The 22,681-nt window shown below is 40.2% G+C and overlaps 1 protein-coding gene across 1 annotated transcript in view; it reads right to left on the bottom strand.

Annotated features, from left to right (window-relative positions):
- Positions 1-22,681, bottom strand: part of LOC140226830 (protein strawberry notch homolog 1-like) — a 54,351-nt gene that overhangs the window by 29,498 nt on the left and 2,172 nt on the right. The window contains exons 3-24 of the mRNA XM_072307257.1: positions 21,658-22,254; positions 20,877-21,006; positions 20,315-20,524; positions 19,139-19,223; positions 18,440-18,530; positions 17,745-17,906; positions 16,880-17,015; positions 15,590-15,695; positions 14,486-14,639; positions 13,753-13,935; positions 13,135-13,232; positions 12,100-12,257; positions 11,301-11,552; positions 10,121-10,372; positions 8,459-8,619; positions 7,841-7,969; positions 7,019-7,154; positions 5,810-5,922; positions 4,998-5,069; positions 4,238-4,331; positions 951-1,025; positions 40-186 (exon numbers count right to left, since the gene is read on the bottom strand). Of these exons, the coding sequence (XP_072163358.1) occupies positions 40-186; positions 951-1,025; positions 4,238-4,331; positions 4,998-5,069; positions 5,810-5,922; positions 7,019-7,154; positions 7,841-7,969; positions 8,459-8,619; positions 10,121-10,372; positions 11,301-11,552; positions 12,100-12,257; positions 13,135-13,232; positions 13,753-13,935; positions 14,486-14,639; positions 15,590-15,695; positions 16,880-17,015; positions 17,745-17,906; positions 18,440-18,530; positions 19,139-19,223; positions 20,315-20,524; positions 20,877-21,006; positions 21,658-22,254 (3,541 nt within the window). The remainder of the gene's footprint in view (positions 1-39; positions 187-950; positions 1,026-4,237; positions 4,332-4,997; positions 5,070-5,809; positions 5,923-7,018; positions 7,155-7,840; positions 7,970-8,458; positions 8,620-10,120; positions 10,373-11,300; positions 11,553-12,099; positions 12,258-13,134; positions 13,233-13,752; positions 13,936-14,485; positions 14,640-15,589; positions 15,696-16,879; positions 17,016-17,744; positions 17,907-18,439; positions 18,531-19,138; positions 19,224-20,314; positions 20,525-20,876; positions 21,007-21,657; positions 22,255-22,681) is intronic.

The following is a 22,681-nucleotide window of genomic DNA, read 5'->3' as shown; positions in this document are numbered from 1 at the left end:
GGGACTTGGAAAGTGAGATAGGGACAGGGGAGTTCTCACCCATGATGCCTGCATCCCACTGGCCATCTTTCTTAGCCCTGGAGATGATGGCCACCATGGTATCACTGAAGTACTTGAAGAGGGCATTTTGGGTCTCCACCTCCATGCCTAGCAGCCGATTCAGGAACTTGGGAATACTGCTGTAATCTGATTGATCGGATAAGAGTCAGATTGGTCAGACAAGTTTCAGATGTTTGAGTTGGTGATGCTTCTTCAAAAGTAACACCTAGGGGCTCTACATTTTCCAAATTGAACAGTGAGTCATCAATAAATTCACACCAAGATACCTTGAGAATTGAAAACAAATTTTCTGCAACTAAGAAAAATTGTGATTAATGACACACCTGATTATACTGGGGGAATTTGATTTTTTTTAAAGTTCTTACAGAAGCACATAAGTCATAATTTCAAATACAGAGTGTTTAGAACAAATCTGTAGAGCATATCCTCTCAAGGTCTAATGACTTTCTCTTATATGTCAATTGACATAGTGGCTACATCTGTAAACTAGATCAATCTGCCAATTGCTATTAATTCAGTCTTTAACAAGGTCATGGTGATGCAGCTACATGTCCCCAAATGATTGGTGTGTACTTTCTGCATTGACTGAACACAGTAAATGCAAGTCATTCCTTTTGATGGCAAATAAAGATGGCTGTAACTTTTCATTTCTTTTTAAAATGGCACGAGAAAGTAAGAATAATGGCAAAAGCTTTTATATAAGACTGTTCTGCACTCATATCAAGCAACTCAAGATGAGACAAAAAAAAAAGAAAACAAAGAAACTAAATTAAAGTATCATGCTCATTGGAATTTATAGTCCATTCTACCCTCAGCATTTTAGAAATATGCTCCACGATATTGCCTACATTGCAATTTTGCAGACAAGGAGAGTGAGGTGTTGTTCTCACCTTTCTCAAAGTAGTGGACCCCATGTTCCTCATTGAAAGACAGCAATCCAACTCCAACTAAGGCTTTCTTCACATCTATATTCAGAGCAGGAGAGAGACACAAAATATGTTCAGGACCACACTTACTCACAGGTAGGACTAGTCTAATATAAAATACTAGGTACAGCATATTTGAGATTGCAGCAAACACACACACACACACACACACACACACACATAATTTTCAGTTACATAGTAAAGACTGGGGGAAATACCAAGAAACACTGCTATCTTGACAACTATACATAAACATGGTAACAGCAAAAAAATATTGATCAATAACTCCACATGACTTCAATTTGGCAACACAAAGGATATAGCAAGAAGTATGCATCTTCAACACTGTGTGCCTCTTTATTGCTACCAATGCTCAGAGCTAGTAGGGTATCTGCAAAGCAAACAAGTGGATTCAGCATATTTACATGTGGCAATGTTGTTATCAACAAGTCTAATTTTGAAGCAGAGTGAAAGCATATTGGTCAAAAATACAGGGGGAAAAAGCAAAAAAATCACATCCCTCCCCCCCCCCCCAAAAAAAAAAAAAAAAAAAAAAACATCCACCCATTTCAACAAAATACACAGAAAAGAAATTACAATTTAACAGTTGTGAAGGGGAAAAAAAAAACACTCATTTTGCTGAAAAAGAAAACATCAAAAGCTCATTACCTTTAAGGCACGTAGCTACATCTAGCTTACTCAGCAAGATATCTACATTTTTTTGTTCATGTTTTAGCTGTCCAAAGACACACCCACAATAGACCTGAGGGATGCACTGATTCTATATCATTCAGACATACATGTTTGGATAGCTTCTCTTTTTCTCGTTCTCTCTCTTTCTCTCTTGGGGAAACACAGAAAAGACTTGAGCTTCAAACCTCAAGCATCACATGGTCTGAACATACTGTTTCTTCAGAATAAAACTTATTTTCTGGGATCAATGTCTGAGTGTGGCTTAAAATGTGGTACAGACAAACACCCTAGGTCTAATAACATTACAAGATCATGAGGTGGAACTGATTAATCATTTAGCAATTAAGGTAATTAATCCTGACATGCGCTGCACTGCTCCAGATAGAAGTTATCACTCCCAGGCACACAGATATGAGCAGGAAACTCATTAACGAACATTAATGACATTAATGGAGTTAAGCCCTCCCACTTCTCCAGAGGTGGATAGCCACAAACTTTTATACACTCTGCTCCCATCACACGCTAGTGATTAACCCCTAGCCAGCCACAGGTGATTGAGCACCACTCCAACATGTGTCTTTAGCCAAGTGACATTCTATTTATTTGGCACAGTAAGAGTTGACGAGATCAAACAGCTGGGCAGTGACTGTTCTGGCTACTCTGCCACAAACTTATCTCTTCAAACATCAAGAACCATATTGAATAATAAGCTATTTAGTTCACCTTTCAGTTTTGCTTACTTTTGTAATGCTTGAGTTTCCATCCCTATACACCTATTAAAGTGAATTTAACACACAAACACACACATACACCCACAATAAAATATGTATATTCACACCCTTTTAGTGTAGATGAGTAAATGTGCATTTTTGCATAGGGAGTTCCCATTATGCATACAGACCAAACTGTGTTTTGCACATGAGCTCCTGCAGCAACTTCTTTGTCATTCAGAATTAAAGCCAATCATCCCTCAAATCTGTATGGCATTACGGCTGGGAAACCAATGTACTGTATACGCCGTTATTTTCGCGTACAGATATTTTTGCGAATGACGAGGTTATAGACATTTTCGCGAGATGTTGTTTTCGCGAATCGACGCCGACGCTTACGTTAATGCTCTATTAACAAAACGCATGCAGACAATTTCGCGTGTTGTTAAATTCGCGATCCAACTGCAATTCGCAAAATTTGCGAAAATTAAACCCTCGCGAAAATAACGGCGTATACAGTAATACACACTGGCCTTCTTGATCAAAATTGTAACAATATGTTCACACAAACTTATTTTCCGGTAGGTGCCCAATACAGGCCCTGCAATACACTGATATTCAAAGTGTTTACACATAAATTGGAGCTTGTGGTCATCTCTTTGACACCCAATCACCTTGGCAACCACAGCAACCCAAATTAACCCACTACCAATGGGTACCTAAAGGATTCTTTTCAAGATCGACGGAAATTTGAGAATCTCATAGGACACTATTTAATGCCAACCATTTGTATTCCCTGAAGGGATTTCCTTCCTCTGCCCTTTATTTCTTGTTGCACACCAAACACATTTCAAAGCCTGATAGAGGGATGTCCATCATTTTAACTCTGTCATATAAATACCTCGTCTAGTCATGTAAGCTAGATCAAACTCAGACCATTGTTAAGCATGGCTATCCTCACAGACACTACTGAACACACTTCAGTGGAAAACAGGGCATCACCAGTACTGCATTGAAGGGCTCAAAGCAAGGGCTGCACTACGGCAATCTGTGCTAAATCATGCAGGAACGGGTGGAGTCAAGTAATTCAAATGACAGCATGAAGTTCAATCAAAAGGCAGGTGTGGCACTTTCACTCTAGCAATGCAGCCCTGTAAACAGGGCAGGCAGAACTGGGTGGGGGGGGGGGGGAGCTCACTTTTTTTGCACAAGATATAGAAATACATAGGGTATAACCACTTTGGAGCCCCCACTTTCTTTCTTTTTTACCCCGCAAGTGGCACTAGAAAGTGCGCTGTAGACTCTTTTTTTTTTTTTTTTTTGGCTTGTTAGCTGATGAAACCTTGAAGTGGCAGCAGAAATATAAACTGCCCCCCCCCCCCCACATTTAAAATCATGGCCATGGTCAAAACATATATTTGTGATGACCAACCACATCTAACCATGCTTAACTTTCTGTACAACTATGTCATATTTACTATTTCATTCATGGTATTACACAAGATAATATTCATCAAATGAGATACAAAGTGTCATTCTCCCCCCACCCCCTTTTCAGGCATCCAGTAGTTTCTTGGCACATCAACCTAAACACCCATGACAGAAGCAGATAATTTCACAGAAAGATTATAGATTGATTTGGCTGACACAAGAATGATTTGAACCCTTCGTAGAAAAACACACTTTTGAGTACAAACACACACACACACACACACACACACATACACAGGAAGATAAGGATTGTTCAGTATCTTTTTATAAAACAATATAAGAGGCAGTTGCTGGTAGTTTAGGTGATAAAGGATCTATTAAAAGGGTTATTAGGATACAACACCTCATGCGACTGACCTGTAAAGAACTGTTCTCCACCTGGTGGTTCCACGATGGGTGCGTCGAGGTCTATGATAGTTCGCATGATCAACTCTAGGGCCTCCCGACCATACTGTGATTATCAAGTCAATGGATGGACAGAGTTATGACTCAACACTGAGTCCTTCAGACACATTTATTACCACGTGGTTACGCTTTTGATACCCAGTAATTCTCAGTTGTAGAACCAGTAATCTTATTATGTCCCTTAATGTTGCATGTTACAATTTGTCGTAATCCTTCAAATGCACTTTGAAACATTGTATAAAGCATTATACACCTGAAATAATCATTAGCATCATTATACACAGCTTTTAGAATTTGTGCATACAAGATGAATGCACATCAAATCAAGTGCACCACAACAGATGCACCTTATACTCAAGTCACCACTGATTACAATTTCATTTGAGTCTGCAGTGGATCCATTTAGATTCCGGCCAACAAATAGATGTAGTATCTCAAAATTTCACCTACTCTGGAGTAGATACCATAATGCACCACTAATTACCTGTTTTCTAATTTGTATGCTGCTTCTTTTAACCTGTTCTTTAACATGAAATATCTATAAATGCTGGCTGGCAGACTAGAGCTATTAACCCGTTGGGGACAGGCTGATTTTGCTCCAACACCCATTTCCCATAGACACCTGCCCAAGTATACTCGGGACTCGTCCTTAACGGGTTGATACCAGATCAAACAACTAGCACAAAGCTGAGTATCTGTGAAGCCTTCTCACCTTTGTGTCTATGTTGAATCTACTCAGATCCTTGGACTCTGTTGCTCTCCTGTCGCCGTGTGTAAGAGCACCCTAGTGGGACAGTCCAAAAATAAAATCTCAGTACCACTTCAACAATTACTCCATCCATTACATAAAGGATACATGCTTGAGGTTTGCATGGACTGACTACAAAATTCAACAATAAGAATTGCTGATTCTTAATATTAGTTGAATCTATGATAATTTCATTTTCAATTTTCAACAGAGCTTCACGAACAAGAGCATACAAGTCACACTGTTTCACAAAACTCCAATGCCTCACCCCATATCTCACCATTTTCAAAATGAAATGTAACTTTATCCTTGATTTAAAATTCATTGCATAAAGAGTTAAGTTTGATTTCAAATGTGAATATTCCAATTCAAACATAACTTTACCCCTTGATAGGAAACCAACCATACAGTACCAGAAGTTGCAGACTATTTGGCTGCGCATACAGCTGGGATAGAACTTTGAATAAGGGCTTCCCTATGTGAATGTAACAAATGTTTGATCAAAACAACCTCCTGGGCAAGTTTGACCAGATGGCAAGTCCTAATGCAAACAAGGCTCTGGCATCATTATCATACCTCCTCTTTCCTTCCTCCTCCTCCTCCTCCTCCTCCTTCTCCTCCTCCTCCTTCTCCTCCTCCTCCTCCCTCCTTCCTTCCTTCCTCCAACCCTCCTCTTCTCCTCCTCCTCCTCATCATCATAATCATCATCATCATCATCACCATTATCGCTACCAATACATGACATACTGGAGACGGAGGAAACCAGGGTGACTCACCAGGCTTTCAAGCCTCTTGGCGACAATGGAAGCAAACCGCTGCTCCCCTGCCAGCTCTGAGATGAGGAAGACGTACTCCGGGGCTGCAACCTGGTTAGACCTGTGGGTGCGTCCTGTCAAGCAGAGCAGATCAAGCAAGGGAATGACTCAGTGATAGCTTTTGGATAAATACTGCAAGCCATAGGGAGAGACTGGTATGAAACAAATTGATGGACTTGTTGTTGATGAGCCCCCCACTGCTTACTGTAACCTAAAATATATCCTGACGCTTGAAGCTTTATCACTTTGTCAGCACATTGGGCTTTATGAAGAAAAGTTCCAGGTTCAAGCCTTTCTGTCATGAGCAAACCAACCATATCCATACTGCTCTGCTCTACTCAGGAGGCATCCACAGAGAAGCTGAAAACTGTTGTGATTAATCTTGGCATGTGTGTGCATAAAATAGGTTAAAACAGGCTGGAAGACTTCCAAGGGACAGGATAGACTGTAATTTAAGTACCAGTACGTATCGCTTTGATTCCAATGATGCAGGGTCATGCCATGTTGCACAGCACTTTCATCACCATAACATGGTAGAAATGCACACCTCAAAGGCGCATAGTCCCGGTAGTGTAGAGGGCGCTGTTGATGATACTGCCGATCACTGTTAGCATTGATATGAAGATTGCCAAAGTTGAGCTGTCATCAAGAGTAATGCGCGTATGTGTTGCCAAGTAACGTTGCCTCTGTTGTCTTCTCTGCGCGTCATGTAGTCTGTAGTAATGCCAGGGTGCGTGCATATGTGCTTCTTATTATGACATCACAAAAGAAGTCTGCTAAAGCTATCATCCCCCTCAGTCGAATCATGAGCTGAACTGTGATCGGACCACTGACTACATTGGATCGGACTTCTTCAGACTCGGGGAAATGGGTCACAGCATAAGCGCTAAAGAGGAGTCAGTAGCGTAGGTCTCTATAGGAAACTTGCGCCGTGCGCCCGTGTACGCATTTGACTAAACCACCGGGACCATGTGCCTTTAATACATAAATACTCTGGTAATACCAAGTTATAAAGAATTTTGAACACCATGACATGGTTGAAGGGTACTACTAAAAGCATGATTACTATCCCTCCCCCCCCCCCCCCCCCCCAAAGCTATTACCACTACGAACACTTCTACGTGATTGAAGGCAGGGCCATCCAGGAAATGGCATTGTCCCCTCACTCACCAAACTGCTGCACAGCCCTGTCAGCGCTCCAGGGTAACTCCAGCGTGATGTGGACCCTCCTCTTCTGGTTGGCCACCCGCCGGTCAGCCTGTAGTGAGATACCTGAGCTGGCAGCCTCTGAGATAATGGCTATGTGCTGTGTGTCATGAGGTGGATGGAGGTGGTCAAAGCACAGAAACAACTCTGAAGTAAGTTAACTGAATCTTACAGTCAACAGACACACACACACACAATAGTCTACTTCGTTTGGAGTACAAACAACAGGCCAGGACTACAGTACTTTATAAACATATTCACCAGTCTACATTTTTATTATATTGAGTGTCTGATGGGTAAAGAATACTGAATAAATAAATGAATAAATAAAAGATTTTAAACACTGTCACCCAGAGTAAGATATATATCTTTTTTTAAACAATGACAGAGTGTGACTGATAAAAGTGAAAAATATATTTGTTAAACTAAAAAATTAATGCACTCAGCTATTCAAATCTCAATGTCACCATGAAAGAAATGCACAAATACTTCTGTGCTGGATTGTTCCACTACAGATGAAAGCAGAAGTGTTACACTCTGCTCTTTTTGTAATCTGTTGGCTGATATACTCACATCTTGAACAAGGGCAGCATACCAAAAATGCAAAGGTAACCAGTATCATACCTTTAATACCCAGAGTTGTATCAAACAAAGTCAAGGTCAATTGACAAGTTAGACAGTCTTCTGAGTTTGTTACATTCTTTCAAATTTATCTTACATAAGGGCAAGAATGAAATCAAAAATCAATTTCGCAAACATCACTTCTACAAGGAAATAGAAATGTACCTTATCACCATCCATGAACCGTCTCTTTTCTGTCAGGTTGAGGATTTCTAATGGAATGTCGCATTCACTTCTAGACTCGTACTGCACTCCGTTGTCATGGCTCACGACACGCCCCTTGCGGCCTGTCATCTGTGGAGGGCAATAACATTATCCATTACAGTTTCACACATGACATCATTCATATTGATACAATACTGTTACAATGCCTATTACAGAAAGTTACATTATTCTACAGTGACTCTGTCTCTCTGCTAGGTTAGTAAACCTCTGAAAATCATCAAATGATGTCCTTCTCTCCCTAGCATGGTAAATCCTTATACATTTTAGATCTTGAATATATCGCAGGTTGTGCTTTCCTTTGAATCTCTTTCAATTTCCTATGATTGCAAAAGGCATTTCTAAGGCAACTAGTTAGGTGATTTCATGTCAAACTTTGATGTCAAATGAGAGTTTGCAATAAACTTGCCACAACAGCTGTCAATTCTCCAGCTCGGACACTAGACTACCGTAAAACTTGTTCCCCCATTATTACATAACAGATCTGCAGGCAAAGGTTATCAACATAATTGTACCAAGAATGTTGTACTCTTTTTCAGATATAAAACAAAATCATCTCACTTCTGCCACGCTGTCTGGTCCGCCCAGCTCGTCGATGAGTTCATCCAGAGTGTTGGGAGGTAGGTCAGAGGACAGTTCCTCCAGTGTGTCCATCAGTTCTTGCCTCATCAGCCTCCCTCTCTCGTAGGCATCCATACCTGGCAGTAGGCTGCTCTTGGTAGCTGGAGCAAGGAGGGGAAACATGACAACCATCATCAGATTTTTACACCTGACTGAGGCAGAATTCATTCAATCACTACCGGTATTCCAAGCACATACCACAAGTAACTTGTTCACAGTGAGTAAGGACAGGGCTGCCCACTAACCCATTTTTTATACTGGTCTGACCGTATGTTGGACCAGTAGGTGCCCAGTTTTTCCATGTTTTACTGGTACATTCCCTGGAAAGTTACTGGTCCGACAGTGATTTTTTTACTGGTCAGGGACCATTGGACCTGTGCCAGTGTGCAGCCTTGGTAAGGAGACTGAAAAGTTTTTTTTTTGTTTTGTTTTGAAGAAAAGAAGAGAGAGACTGAAAAGTATAACAGAAGCTATTACTACACTGACACACAAGAAGAAGTAAATAGGCATATTCCAGCTGCTTAAAGGTAGGGAATCCCATTTGCACGCCATACATGAAGAGTTGTATATATACAGTGGTATGTTGAAGAGAGTATCATTTTAGAAACTCCCATTAAGTATTGAAAGTGGAAGGTAACATTTAGTACATTTTTTTGACCGTTAGATTTTGAATTGAATTGTTTTCGGGGCTCACCGTAAATTCCAGTACATTACTAGGCTACCTTTGCAGACCCATGTACTGCATGTGTGTCCATCATGTATATTTTGTGAAGAAAGTTCATCAATACTTACAAACATTTCTATATACATTCTTGCCACACACTCTATATGTTATTACATCAGCTCTTGTACTTTTAGATTTGTGTTTATAGATCACAAATACAGAAGAATGCAACAAAAAGGCTTAAGTGTGGCTGACACACAGAACTACTGAGTAGTTGAGTTTTGTGCATTATTCAAATTTTAGATCATAACTGTTGACTTCCAAATTTCTAAGCAGTGGCCTAAGCAAGTCCCCTGAGGTTCATATTTAATGTTTTGCTGCATTTTGGGAGGTCTGTAAAAGGTATCCCCTACCTTTAATGCTCTGATAGCTAACACATGAACTCTCATGACCATCACTGCACATGACTGATGCCAAATTCTCAACACTCAACTGTTCCATAAGCATAAGCATGATTTTTAAGAAAGGGTGTGTTGAGAAAAGAAATGTTGAACTCCAGGCTATCACTATATCCAAACATGAGTGCAACAGCATGTGTGACATAGCGTTTCTCAATTTTGAAACAAGAACTAACACTGCAGTGAAAATGTATTCACACAGCTGGTACAGTGTTCATTCAACCTAGGATCTGAAGCATAAATTAATAGTAAATGCAACCCAGCTTGAATGTGTCAAAATTCGTAACTTTCAGAGATTTAACTACAGGTATAACAATACACGAGTGGCAGTAATATGCACAGAGGAATGTTTAGCAGTGATATAATGGACAGACAAAAAGACAAACAGACAAGTCCATAGATGAAATAGATATTTTATCTTTATTATACGACAAGAACAACAAAGGTACTGTACTCAGCAAACCACTCATCCATCACTACCTGAAGGAACTGATGATGAAAGACCATGGAGAGTGGAGACGGCGGCGCTGCCCACTGACAGAGACCGTGGCGTCTTAGGGAGGATCCCCAGAGCTCGGAGGGCGTTGTCTGCCGCCGAGTCCACGCTGTCGATGTGGGAGGAATTTCTCGCGGAGGATTTCCCCGAGAACGACGAAGAGTACTTTTTATCCTTCTTTCTCCTCTTGGCCTTGGGTTCCTTGCTCTTTCTTCCGCTTCTGTTCAGCCATGGATCTAGGAAAGGATCAGGAAAGTAGACTTTATTATATATCTGTCATGGTATTCATTTCCAAAACTTAATATTTCAGGGGAACCGATCCTATGAAATGTCAAATGATAGTTTCAATAAGGAACTACATATGTGAAAATGTCACAGAGATTTCTCTGTTTTAATGCCATTAAAAATTGAATGAACAAAGCCATAGTGTAAACACAAATGTTAATTACATTAACAAATCAATTATCAATTCAGGTGTTTGCTACGCAGTGATGACTTCAGAATATTCAAAAATCGAGGAGTAATTGTGCAAGATATATTAGTCCAAAATCCATCTAACAGTGTTATTCCTTTTGAGAAGTTTTTCCCCTTCTTTTGTCATATCGTTTACTTTACAATGGTCTGCACAAAAATGGATAATTCAGTGCTTGATCGACAACTAAAATGATCAACATCTTACAATCTCTCTGGAAACACAACTGTCATAAATTAAATGAAAACGGCACCCAAAAGAGTTAGACTGCAATTAAATGGTCAATCATCACCATGTTGTAGCAGATTTGTGATGTGGCACAGAAACACTTTGTGAGAAATAATGATGATAATTTAGGTTATCATTACAATCACGTGACAGACATCTTACACAAGTTCTGAATCATGTTATTTTCTTGCTGGCTAGTATCACTAATTATCTGTTTCTGACAATGATAGATCTGGGGCCCGTTTCATAAAACTTGTTATCAGTGACAACTGCCATATTTCTATGACAAATTTGCTCTCAGCCAGTCAGATGCAAGGATTTCAGTAGCTTGTCACATCTATGACAACTTGTCACTGATGACAAGTTTTATGAAACAGGCCCCAGACTTCTCTAGATACCATAGGAAATCATGATTCTAAACTGAAATGCAAGGGACAAGCACAAACAGCAGCACATAAAATCACCATCATCTGAATCTGAGTTGCCAAATGGATTGAAATCATCCTCATCGTTGTCGGAATCAAAGAATGCCGACGAGTTGCTCGACGAGGAGTCTGAAGACTCGTCTTCATCCTCCTTGCTCTTCGATGTCTTCTTCTCCTTCTTCTTCTTCTCCGGATCATCACCATCGTCATCATCGTCCTCATCATCTCCCGATGAGCTCTCACTGTCATCGCCCCACCAGTCTGTTGTTCCTTTCTTCTTCCACTTTTTGCCTGCACGCACAGAGAAGAAAGAGGATTGTGCTCCAATCACATTCAGCCCTGTAGTACCTACAGGTTTCTTACAATCTCGACAACAATTCATCAAAGAAAGCAGCAAATGTCAAACACTTTAGCATAGGTTTGGACAAACAGATCACTTAATCATGGAGATTACCTTGCTGAAGTCTTGTGATACATGAATCTTACGAACTATGCAAAGAAGCAAACCTGCTTTCACACACCTGGTAGTGTATGATAATCAGAATTTCACAAGTTATCTTTTCTTCAAATCAGCATAATTCCATGTGATCATTGGAGTAAAAGCACATGAGTACATACAGTCAGTTCCCTGGAAAGTAATATTAATATCCAATTTTACACGGTGTTTGTAGAATATCCTAAAAACGTGAACTAGGAAAAAACTAAAGATATATTTGCTTCACTACAAATGCTATGAAGTTAAAAGTATAGGGTTGAAAGTAACACATACACATAGACAAAAGTCATAAAGACATACTTTCACCTTTACAAAGCTATAGGAATGCACAAATTCACTCACCAACTTTCCTCTTCTTGCCCTTTCCTTTGCCACGGCCCTCTGGACTGTCATCGTCATCCTTGTGGTTTGCGCCGTTGAAGCTCAATCCCAGCATGCTCATGGTCTTGTTGCGGTCGGGCACAGGGAAGTGCTTCTCTATGAGTGTGGTGAATACTCCCCTGCACGATATGACAAAGTGGATTTTCATTTTGCTTATTTTGTATTGTAGATAACAAAAAAAGCAAGAGTAACAAATACAATGACCACAATGAGATGCAATGGAATGGGGCATACCTACAAGCCATTGGCTCTCTTTGAAACACATGCGAAACAAAAACTTTCTGAGGAAAAAAAAAAAGTGGGCAGTTGAACTTTGTGTGACTTTATAAACTCTGTTCTCATGATTACATCATGCTTACAGTGCCAGTCCCTTTGTCAGATAGGTTAGTGTGATATCCTGCATCCTGTATACTGTAGAAGTCGATATTTTCCCATGACTTATTTTTCGCTCTCAGCCAGGCAAGAAGAATTTTGCGTGTTTTAATTCCCCGGAGTCAGGACATCAACTACTGGAGCATACAGTGCTTTATTTTTGCGCTAGTTTCTGGTTGCGCAAAATGCGTGAAAATTTCAACACCGTGAAAATTTCCCCTTTTACAGAATTTAAGGAGCTGATGCGGCTCACTGGAAAAGACTATGGACTATCAATCATGAGGTCTCTACTCTGAGTCCAGTGATTGCAGAATTGCGCCCCCAGGAGACGCATTCACACTCATTGGCTAGTCCTTTGAGAAGGCTGAAAGCTGACACTCCTGTGGTCACTTGCCTTCAAGCAATCATTGCCTCTTTTGTAGTTTTGTAGAGCAAATCAATTTATATCAAATCAAAATCAATCCACTTTCTGCAGATATCTCATCTTCTCTGACTGCACAACTAGCGGGGCTTCTTGTGTAGAATACCACCTAGCAGGTGACCTTAATGTGGGGTGAGGCTCTATATGGTGCATCATCAAATGCAACAGAGAGTGGAGTTCGCAGTGAATGGATGAAGACTCACCTGGCCGTGGAGACAAAGTCGTTGAGTTCTCCCCCAGCCTCCTCTAAGGCATCTAGAGTCCTGGCCTCCCCAGTCGACTGCAGACCTATCACCACACACTGCGCAAAGACAGATAGAGCAGCATGAAATAGAAGTGTGAGTTAAGACCATGAGTATTATTCATCATCATCATCATCGTCGTCATAGAAAATGTAGGAATATTGAAGTGGTATGAAAAGAAAACATGAACATGAACAATAAAACAACATTGATTCCCACTGAATGACTGCACTTCCTCTTTCTGGAGTTCCATTTTATATAATCATGCATTTGTTGAAGTTGCAAATTGAACACCTTTTGGAGGGACCTTTAAGTGCTCAGGTTTGGATCGGCACTTGGGAAGCATTGTGTAAATATCAGTCATTATATTCAATTAATTACAATGAAACTCCTTACAAAAATACAAAGTCACAGTTTATTAGAAATTAAATCAAGAGCAAAATGCACTTCACGCTTGTTTTCTTAAAATTCATTACACTTCTGATGATTAACATGGCGGGAGGGGGAGCACCATAACCCTCAGCTATGACATATTAGAAATGGTTTTATTTCCTCCGACATGAAGTGGCCATTTCTCACCTTGCCATTTTTGACCGACTCTCTGGCCAACTTGACCACGTGCTTGACTTTGGCTGCAATGCACAGGTACTTAAAGAACCGCTGGTGAGCTGACCAGAACTGACCCCACATGGACTTGAACATCCGCTGGTCGGCGTCCATCAGGAGTGCCGCCTTCTGGAATCTGTCTCTTGCCATGTGCCACTAGTACACAAAACACAAATTGACAAATAAATTGTAAAATCAGTGTTAAAGAGGTAATTCTTGCACTAGCTCAGGGAAAATGTATTTTGCTTGCCTTTGATTTCGCAGACCGCCATGCGAATTAAGCAAGTACTTCGAGCAGCTCACCACTGCTGGAGTGATTAAAGTCTTTATCAGCACACACTATGGTAAAAGGTCACTAGTTTGCTTAATGCTACAAGAATCTATAATTCTTTGGAAGTATCACTCCGATGAAAGAAAATCAAAACGTTTTATTGTCAAATCTCACAAACCTGAACAAAAGAGTGTACAGCTCTACATTAATCAGGCACTTTGGTTTCCATGTGAGTATAACAGCAGAGCAACACCATTATTTTCACTCACTGATTTGCTGTGTACTCAAATAAAAGCTATTTCCCGTCTGACCGCATGGTAGATTTGACAGAATGTAGTTAATACTGTCAACAAATAAAGACAAAGCTGAGAAGGCCAGGATCACCATGAACAAAACAAAACAAAAAAACAAAAAAAAATCAACAATGCAACATACCAGATTCACTGATTTATTGTAGATCTTCTTGAATGATTCTGAGAGTGCCACCTCCTTGATCTTGAAGGTTACACCCTGGAAGCTGAGCTGTCTGGCCAGGTATGTTCCCCTCAGCTTCATATCCATGGCAACCACTTCCATGGCTCCTACACCCCTGCAAAGGAGAAATATTAATGTTAAGATACTACCATCACGAAATGTGAAATTTGCCAGACTGAATGTCATCCTTGTTTAAAGGACAAGTTCACCTTCATAAACATAAGGATTGAGAGAATGTAGCAATATTAGTAGAACACATCAGTGAAAGTTTGAGGAAAATTGGACAATCAATGCAAAAGTTATGAATTTTTAAAATTTTTGCGTTGGAACCGCTGGATGAGGAAACTACTAAGGCTCGTGATGTCATATGAGTACAACAGTATAAAGAAAATGTAAAGAAAATTCAACATATTTTCACTTTTTTTGCATGATAAAAGAGCACTTGACTTGCCTCTTTCTAAAGGCAATGGGAATAATATTACCCATAACATATGTCTGTCACAAGTCAAGGGAATGTGTACTTTTTTCAAAAGATGAAATTTTGTGAAATTCTCTCTATACTTTCCTTATATTGTGGTATGCATGTGACATCATACACTGCAGTAGTCTTCTCATCCAGCGGTGACTGCTCAAAAACTTCAAAAATTCATAACTTTTGAACGGATTGTCCGATTTTCCTCAAACTTTCAATGATGTGTTCTACTAATATTGCTACATTCTCTCAATCCTTATGTTAATGAAGGTGAACTTGTCCTTTAAGGTATATTTGAAAGATTTGACTGCTTCATTGTTCTGTCTGACAGGAGTGAAAAGAAAGCAATATCAGAATAATTTTGATATACAAAATAACAAGCATTTTGACATTCATTTATGCAATTTGTTTACGGTACCAACCAAGACTTTACACAATACAGAGAATTACTCTGTGCCACAGCTTGATGTATACCTGACACTGACACCATATCACACACAAACACATAGGTTTTTCCTCAATCTCTTATATTCTACATATTCTTTTATTTCTAGATTTTGGTAAATATTAGGGGCAATGAGTCATAATATTACCTCCTCTCAATGGCCTGGATGAAGGCATTGAAATCGGGGAAGGCAGTACCTTTGCCCCAGATGCCAAGACGAGACATGTAGGCCATGTTTTTAGGCTCAGAGGCACCTGAAAATCAGAGAGAGAAAAAAAAAATGATTTTAATACTGATAAAAGTAGCATCATATCACCCTCACTACTGTAAACAAAGCAAGAACATCTAATCTTTGTGTAATAGAAAAGGGAATGGATGAAATGTCACCGATTTAGTCAAAAACAAGAGAAAACATCTAGCCAGAGGAAAAGGAAAGGAAGAGAAAACACTGAAACATTGCAATTCATGAATAACAGATAATATGTGTACACTTGCCATCAGCACACTTTGGCTTATTGTCCATAAATATGATATAATTTGTTCGCATCATCTTAAATTCAGTCTGAATTTGATGCAGGCAAGACCAGACAAATTTGAAAAAAAATAAAAGTCCTGATATCAAACCTATGTGCAGGCCTCGAAATAGGATTTTGGAGGGGCAAGGCCATTTAGAAAAGGGCACTTTTTCCAAGAGGCCAGGGCACTTAGGTCAGTCAGAGGGGCACCAAGGCCACATTGGAAAGGGCATGTTGGGTGTTTATACGTGATGTGAATGCCCCATAGAGCTGTATGCCATCGACCATGCTGCTACACTCCAGCAGCGCACGCACGCATAAGATCTCTCCGCAGCAGACGACGTTAGGCAGTAGGCCATACGCAATACGATGTAGGTTCTATAATACAGTACGTTCTCATCGCGTACGCCGCACTCGCTTTGGAACACTTCCGGCACCATTTTGCTTTGAGCATGCGGGCATGAATGCAGAGCGAGAGAGATGGCAATGCTCGGGCGTACATGTACGTAGACTTCTACATGTCGTCTTGTATCTCGGAAAGATACTTTGAGTTTGAATCAGATATATTGGGATGCGAGTGAACTGAAGGTATGATATTTGAGATCAGGAAAGTTGTTCAAGCTTATTAAAGTGTAGACTTTGAGAAAGGGCATATTATACGTCATCGATAATAACTTTCATTCTAAAAGGGCACCACGGCCACAAGAAAAAGGGCACATTTTTTTTGGCCGTAACTTTGATCAAGGAAAAAAAGGCATTGCAGCCAACAAGAGGGGCACCGACGGCCATGGCCGTCGGTGGCCGTCGGTCAATTCGAGGCCTGCATGTGGGAAAACTACCGGTAATGACATATAATTCACATCTTTTTTTTATGGCTAAATACAACATGAAGCATTTACTAGTACTTCAGACTGGTGGCTAACCTGTTGCACTGCAGTAGACCACCCTAGCCTGTGGGAGTTGTTTCTGTAGCTCCAAAACTGTGACACCAGTCTTGGTTGGCTTGGATGAACCTGTAGGGACAAGGTTCTTGGCTTTGTGGCATTCATCTAACACAATCTGGACAAGTGTTCCCGAATCAAGGATCATAAATGTGACTGATATCTCCAAATATATGAAGGGAGTGGCTGGTGAAAGTACACTTTGAGAAGTAATAAGTTATGTCTTTTGAAAACCACAATTTTTCATATTACAGAACTCAACTCATCCCCCCTCCCCCAAAAAAAAAAAAAAATACAGAAAGAAACATAATTGTTAGTCTCATACACCATTAGAAGGCTTGGTGATTTTTGTTGAATCATGGTGATTGTCTGTGGCAAATTTTCCCAATTTATTCAGTTGCTAATTGAGAAAGAAATAGTTCAAGCAGTTTCTCTTTAAACCTTTTTTGTTATCAAAGCTATACTGGGTCTTTCATCTGCACTATACCACCAGAAATGAGGGAGTAACATTGTATTTGTTATCATCTGGATTGTTCATAGAGGAGATAAGAAGGGAATTTACATGATATGGGAACTTTGTGAACATTGAGGTGATTACTTGATGTCTGTTGGTTTTGAAGGAGTATTTTATATTTGCTACATATTCTTCCCTCATTATTTCCATGACATAATTCTCATGGGGCTGCCTTGACAAGAGTAAGAGCCAGTTACTGGCAGCATCAACCAACAACTCCTTTCCTCTGGACACAAGAATATCCAAGGAAAGGGACCAATTCTGTAGATAATCTTGTGAAGACTTTTGGTTTGTTTGTTTTTGTCTATATTTTGCTTGTCTGATCAAGGATACGACCCCATCAAAGTCCTTGCCACACCAGTGGAGTAGCTGCTTCAGCCGTGTACGGTACTTGCTGCGGTTTTGGCTCTCGCCGATCAGTGAGGAATACGTGGCAAAGATGACTCCCTTCCTGACGTGGCCATTCTCCGTTGAGTTGATTTTGGCATACTTGAACTACACGTAGGAAAAATAAATCAAATTTTCACATCAGCATACTTCTTGAATTTCTATGATACAAAAAAGAAGTATGCCTTGCAATCTTTTTGATGTTTTTTTGTTTTTTTTTTTGTTCACAGCAAAAATGTAGTACTGAAAATTTGAAATAGGAATAAACATTACACCAAGAAGAATTCATATTCTTTACAGTTCTACATCACAGATATTTTGTAGTTGCTTCATACCTCCCCCCAAATAAAAAAAATTCATAGTCTTATGCTGATGTCAGATCTGGCAGTATGAAATCATGCTACACAGTCACTGTATATACTGTACATCATTTACGATAGTTTAGTTGGAATGTTTTTCACATTCACCTTCCATTTTATCTTTAACCCTTTGAGGACAAGTCCTCAGTAAACTCAGACAAGTGTCTACAGGAAATGCGTGTTGTATCAAAATCATCCCCTCCTCAATGGGTTTAATAATGAGTATAAGCCAACTGCAAAAAGGTTTAACCTCAAAAAGGTTGAAGATAAAACTGTACATACCTTATTGAGTGAATGTATGGGAATGTTTCCAGCTCCTATGTCCTTCAGGTCTCGCATGGCATCATATTTCAGATCGTTTGAGACGCTCAACCTGTCGGAGGAAGCAATGAGGGAGGGGAAGGAAGCCATGAGTCCTTATCTACCGATGGACAGCTATTTCCATCATTACAGGACGGATGAAAAGGAACCATGAAGACGCAACAATCAAGGTGTTTCAGATGAAGGAGGCACCTCCAGCAAAGGCAGCTTACCTGGGTCAGTTTGCGGCACCACATCAGACAGGCAAGCAATGACATTGAAGAATGTTGTACATACTACTTCTCAAACAAGGTGACCCTACGGTACTCATCACACAGACTCTCAGCAATTATTCTAAGGCTGCAATCCGGCCACTTTGAGCACATGGTTTAGAAAGCACCCAACTCACTCCTCAAGAGTATATGGAAGGTGGATAGAGCCACAGAGTTTGAAAGACCCCAGAGCAACCAGTTGAAAAGAGGTATACCCAACAAGACAGAAAGACAAAAGGATTTTCATTGTGCAAAAAGAGATTAAAACCATAAAAATTGGCAGTCATACCCTTCAAAGTCAAAAAAGCTAATGGTTTCTCCAGGCCAAATTATCAAGGAATTAAATTTGTATCACTTACAGAGACATAAAACTGATAATGAAGAATAAATATGAATGCCCTGTACTCACCATAGCGCCCTCTTCCTTCCAAGGATGTAGTTCTCCAGGATGATTCCTGCCACCGTTCTCCCTTTACCGACTCCGGCTCCATCCCCTGGTCACCAACAAAAAGAGCGCATCTCACTGTCATTAACTCAGAAGATGCTGACATCAAAGCACCACAATGCTGATAGGCATAAAATCACACCAGCATATTCTAATTCATTCATTCACTTGTTCATTCATTCTCCACTTATGGGAAGGATTGCCCTCTGAGCCATAGCTAGTGCTGATTTCTAAAGGGGTCTATGAAACTCAAGGACCCAAGATCAACTGGCAAAGGAGAGGCAAACCCTACAATTTCCACATCTCAAACAGGTCTCAGTTCTATGCATGGGTTGTCTAGGCACTATAATACAAGCAAAAGCCTACCGGCTGTTTGAGGACAGAGGCACATGAGGTGTTGCTGTGGATCAGTGGAAAAGACCACAGACTATCAAGCACAAAGTCACTGGTTCAATTCCCCTGGCTGCAGCAGTTGCCCCTGTACGCAAGGCATTTTATACTCATTGCATGGTCTTTAAAAGGACACTTACAGTCCACAGTAGCATAGTTGCTTGCTTGTAAACATTCAATGCTTCCTTTAGCAGTTACATAAAACTATGTCAATTCAAGTTAAATTCAAGTAGAAACGCACCAATTTGATTATGAAAGCCTTGCACATAAGAAATATATGAATATCATATCAAAATGAATTTCTGACATTTGAGCAGTACTATGCAACATAGTTCACACTTGATACACAGGTTCACCCTTTTTTTCAATGTTTGCTCTACTAAGCATTGAAGATGTCTTCGTCTGATGAGGAGGATGTGTAAAATCCATTATACCTATGTAGAGGGCTTGCATCCTACTGCAAGAGGTGGAAATTTTCACCTATTTCGCGCAACCAAAAACAAGCGTGAAAATAAAAACACTCACACAAAGTTCATATTTTTGCATGTCATATATTTGAATAGTTGATGTCTTGATTCTGCATAATTAAAAACATGAAATTCCTGTCAACCTGTTGAGCGTGAAAATCACTTGCATGAAAATAAGCACTATAACAGTATTAGCTGTTTTTAAACTGAGAAATAACTATTGGAATGAGGCCTCTTTTAAACTAACAAGGGAGCTTTTTTGTGATTGGTCAACTCAACTCACCAATGAGGAAGCCGGCCCGGCTGCCACCCGGCAGTCGAGTCTCATGCTGCTGGCAGGCGTAAGTGATAGCCTCCAGCTGCAGGGATGAGAGATGGCCATAGTCCATGGTGCTCTCGGGTATGCTTAGATGGTACCAGACGTTGGGTGGCTGGACGCTGGCCAAGGAACTGGTCTCCACCACTGGGTCAGGGTGAGTTTGACCAATTTTCACTAAGGGCAAACAAAGAGGAAAGATCACTAAAAATGATATTCATTACAATTCTTCCACAAGCAATGTACAACATAAAGTCATTCCTATATCCAACACCAGTAACACAATCATTCATAGTCTTTGCACAGGCCTTAAGTCTAGGCAAGGCACAAAAAAAAAAAGACATTACCTCCTGTATGTCTGTTTAAATTTTCTTTCTCACACACACATACTCTCTTTCTCTCCCCCATCTGTTTTCTAACATATCGCACCCAATAATGGAAATTGAAAGCATCAATGCACCATTTTGGAGTAAGACAGCAAATGAACATACTGCAACACTTTGCAACACAAATTGAGGGCATCACTTACATTTGCTAGGTGTGTAGTTTGCATACGTATCAGCTAGCCCCATCGTCTCATCATCATCCAGATCATCATCGTCATCATCGACAATGCGCATCGGGTGGCGGCGGGAGAGCTTTAGTGTCTTACTGGCTCCCTAGTTACAGGTTAAAAAGCAGATGAAATTCAATGCATGAAAGTGCAATGTCCTCTTATTATAAAGTGTCATTACTTAACCTTCATCTTTCCAATAAAATAAGTCAAAACAACAAAGAAAGAAACAAGCAACAATTTCAGAATATAAGGTACCCTTTAAATGAAATATTTCCTTCTATCACAATGCCTACTACAACAACCAGAACTTTTCTGCTCAGTTTTGATTGTGTTGCTGAGCATTAAACAACTCACATTTAACACTACCAAAGCAACAAAACATAGTAAAATGGAGAAATATTATACAATTAAATAACCATACCCTGGAAATTAGCCCACTGGAACAAAATCATGAAAATATGGTTAAGCATAGTAATCAAGCTCATTCTTAGCATAGTATTATCTATTAATTTGTCACATTGTCATTACGTGTTTTCACTCAAACTCCATAATATGGACAATATTTTGTATATAAAAAAAGAAATAAACTAACAAACATATATTCTCAGTAACAGTGTCACAGTTTGCATAAAAAGAAATCATTTGTTTATCCCACCTTGCTAATAACATGTTGCCATCTATGAATAATATTCCCATACGACACCACATCATATTCACAGGCAGAATATATAAAGCAATTACGTGCACAACTCACTTGAGATGGTGATGGTAGAACATCGTTACTCTTTGACAGGAACGGCATTGCCTTCAAGAGTGCAGATCCATTTCTAACAACAGTTGAAGGAGACTCCACATCATAGTTCACTTTGGGCTGCGAAACTTTGGACTGCAAAACTTTGGGCTGAGAAAGTTTTGTCTGCGTGACCGGGCTAGGTTTGAGGAGCGCAGAGTCTGTGTGTGACCTTATGAGGCCTGCTGGCTTGGTATCATTCAGAACAATGGTCTGCCTGGGCTTGGATACAGGTAATGTGTCAGGACTGCAGGGCTTCACGACAAACTTAACAAACTGCTTGGCCGTGGCTGCGCTCCCCCTGTTCACACCCGAGGCGAGGGACGGACCAGATGTCGCCTGGTCTGACACCGCTGTGGTGAGGAAGATCGGCTTGGTGGTCACTATCTGCTGACCGTCCGGCTTGCTGCTGATGATCTTCAGGACACTGGTTGGCGAGGAGATGGGGGAGGACGCCGCCTGGGACACCTGCCGAATCACAATGGTTGGCTTGGACTTGGTGGACGGGACAGTGGACACGGGAAGCATCTGAATATTTTGTGTCATGGTACTAACAGGTGTCTGCATCATTCATGCACATTGTAGCACCAAGAAAAAAAAAATGGGAAAGGGCATTTATTCCACCAAAAAGATTATTCTATTGTACCTAATTATCTAATACATTACTAATATTGTATGTAACCTGACAATCAATGCACAAATACTTTTGACTATCCATACAATCAGAAATTTTACCCTCCTGATCATGTCACATTAATTTACATTCACAGGATGGCACTGAAAAAAGATAGTGTCTAATAACCATGGATGTCCATCTACAGCCATTTGCAGTCATCAGAAAGACATTTCACTGTCGTTTATACAAACCTGCTGAAGACTAGTCCTGAGTATGTATACTTAGGCAGGTGTCCATGGGAAACATGTGGTATTGCAAAATCAGCTCATTTTCAAATGGTTAAAATAAGCACCTGATATCCAAAAATCAGCT

This window comes from Diadema setosum, chromosome 4, assembly GCF_964275005.1.
Source record: "Diadema setosum chromosome 4, eeDiaSeto1, whole genome shotgun sequence".
NCBI classification, from domain to species: domain Eukaryota; kingdom Metazoa; phylum Echinodermata; class Echinoidea; order Diadematoida; family Diadematidae; genus Diadema; species Diadema setosum.
This window is presented reverse-complemented; position numbering and strand designations above follow the sequence as displayed.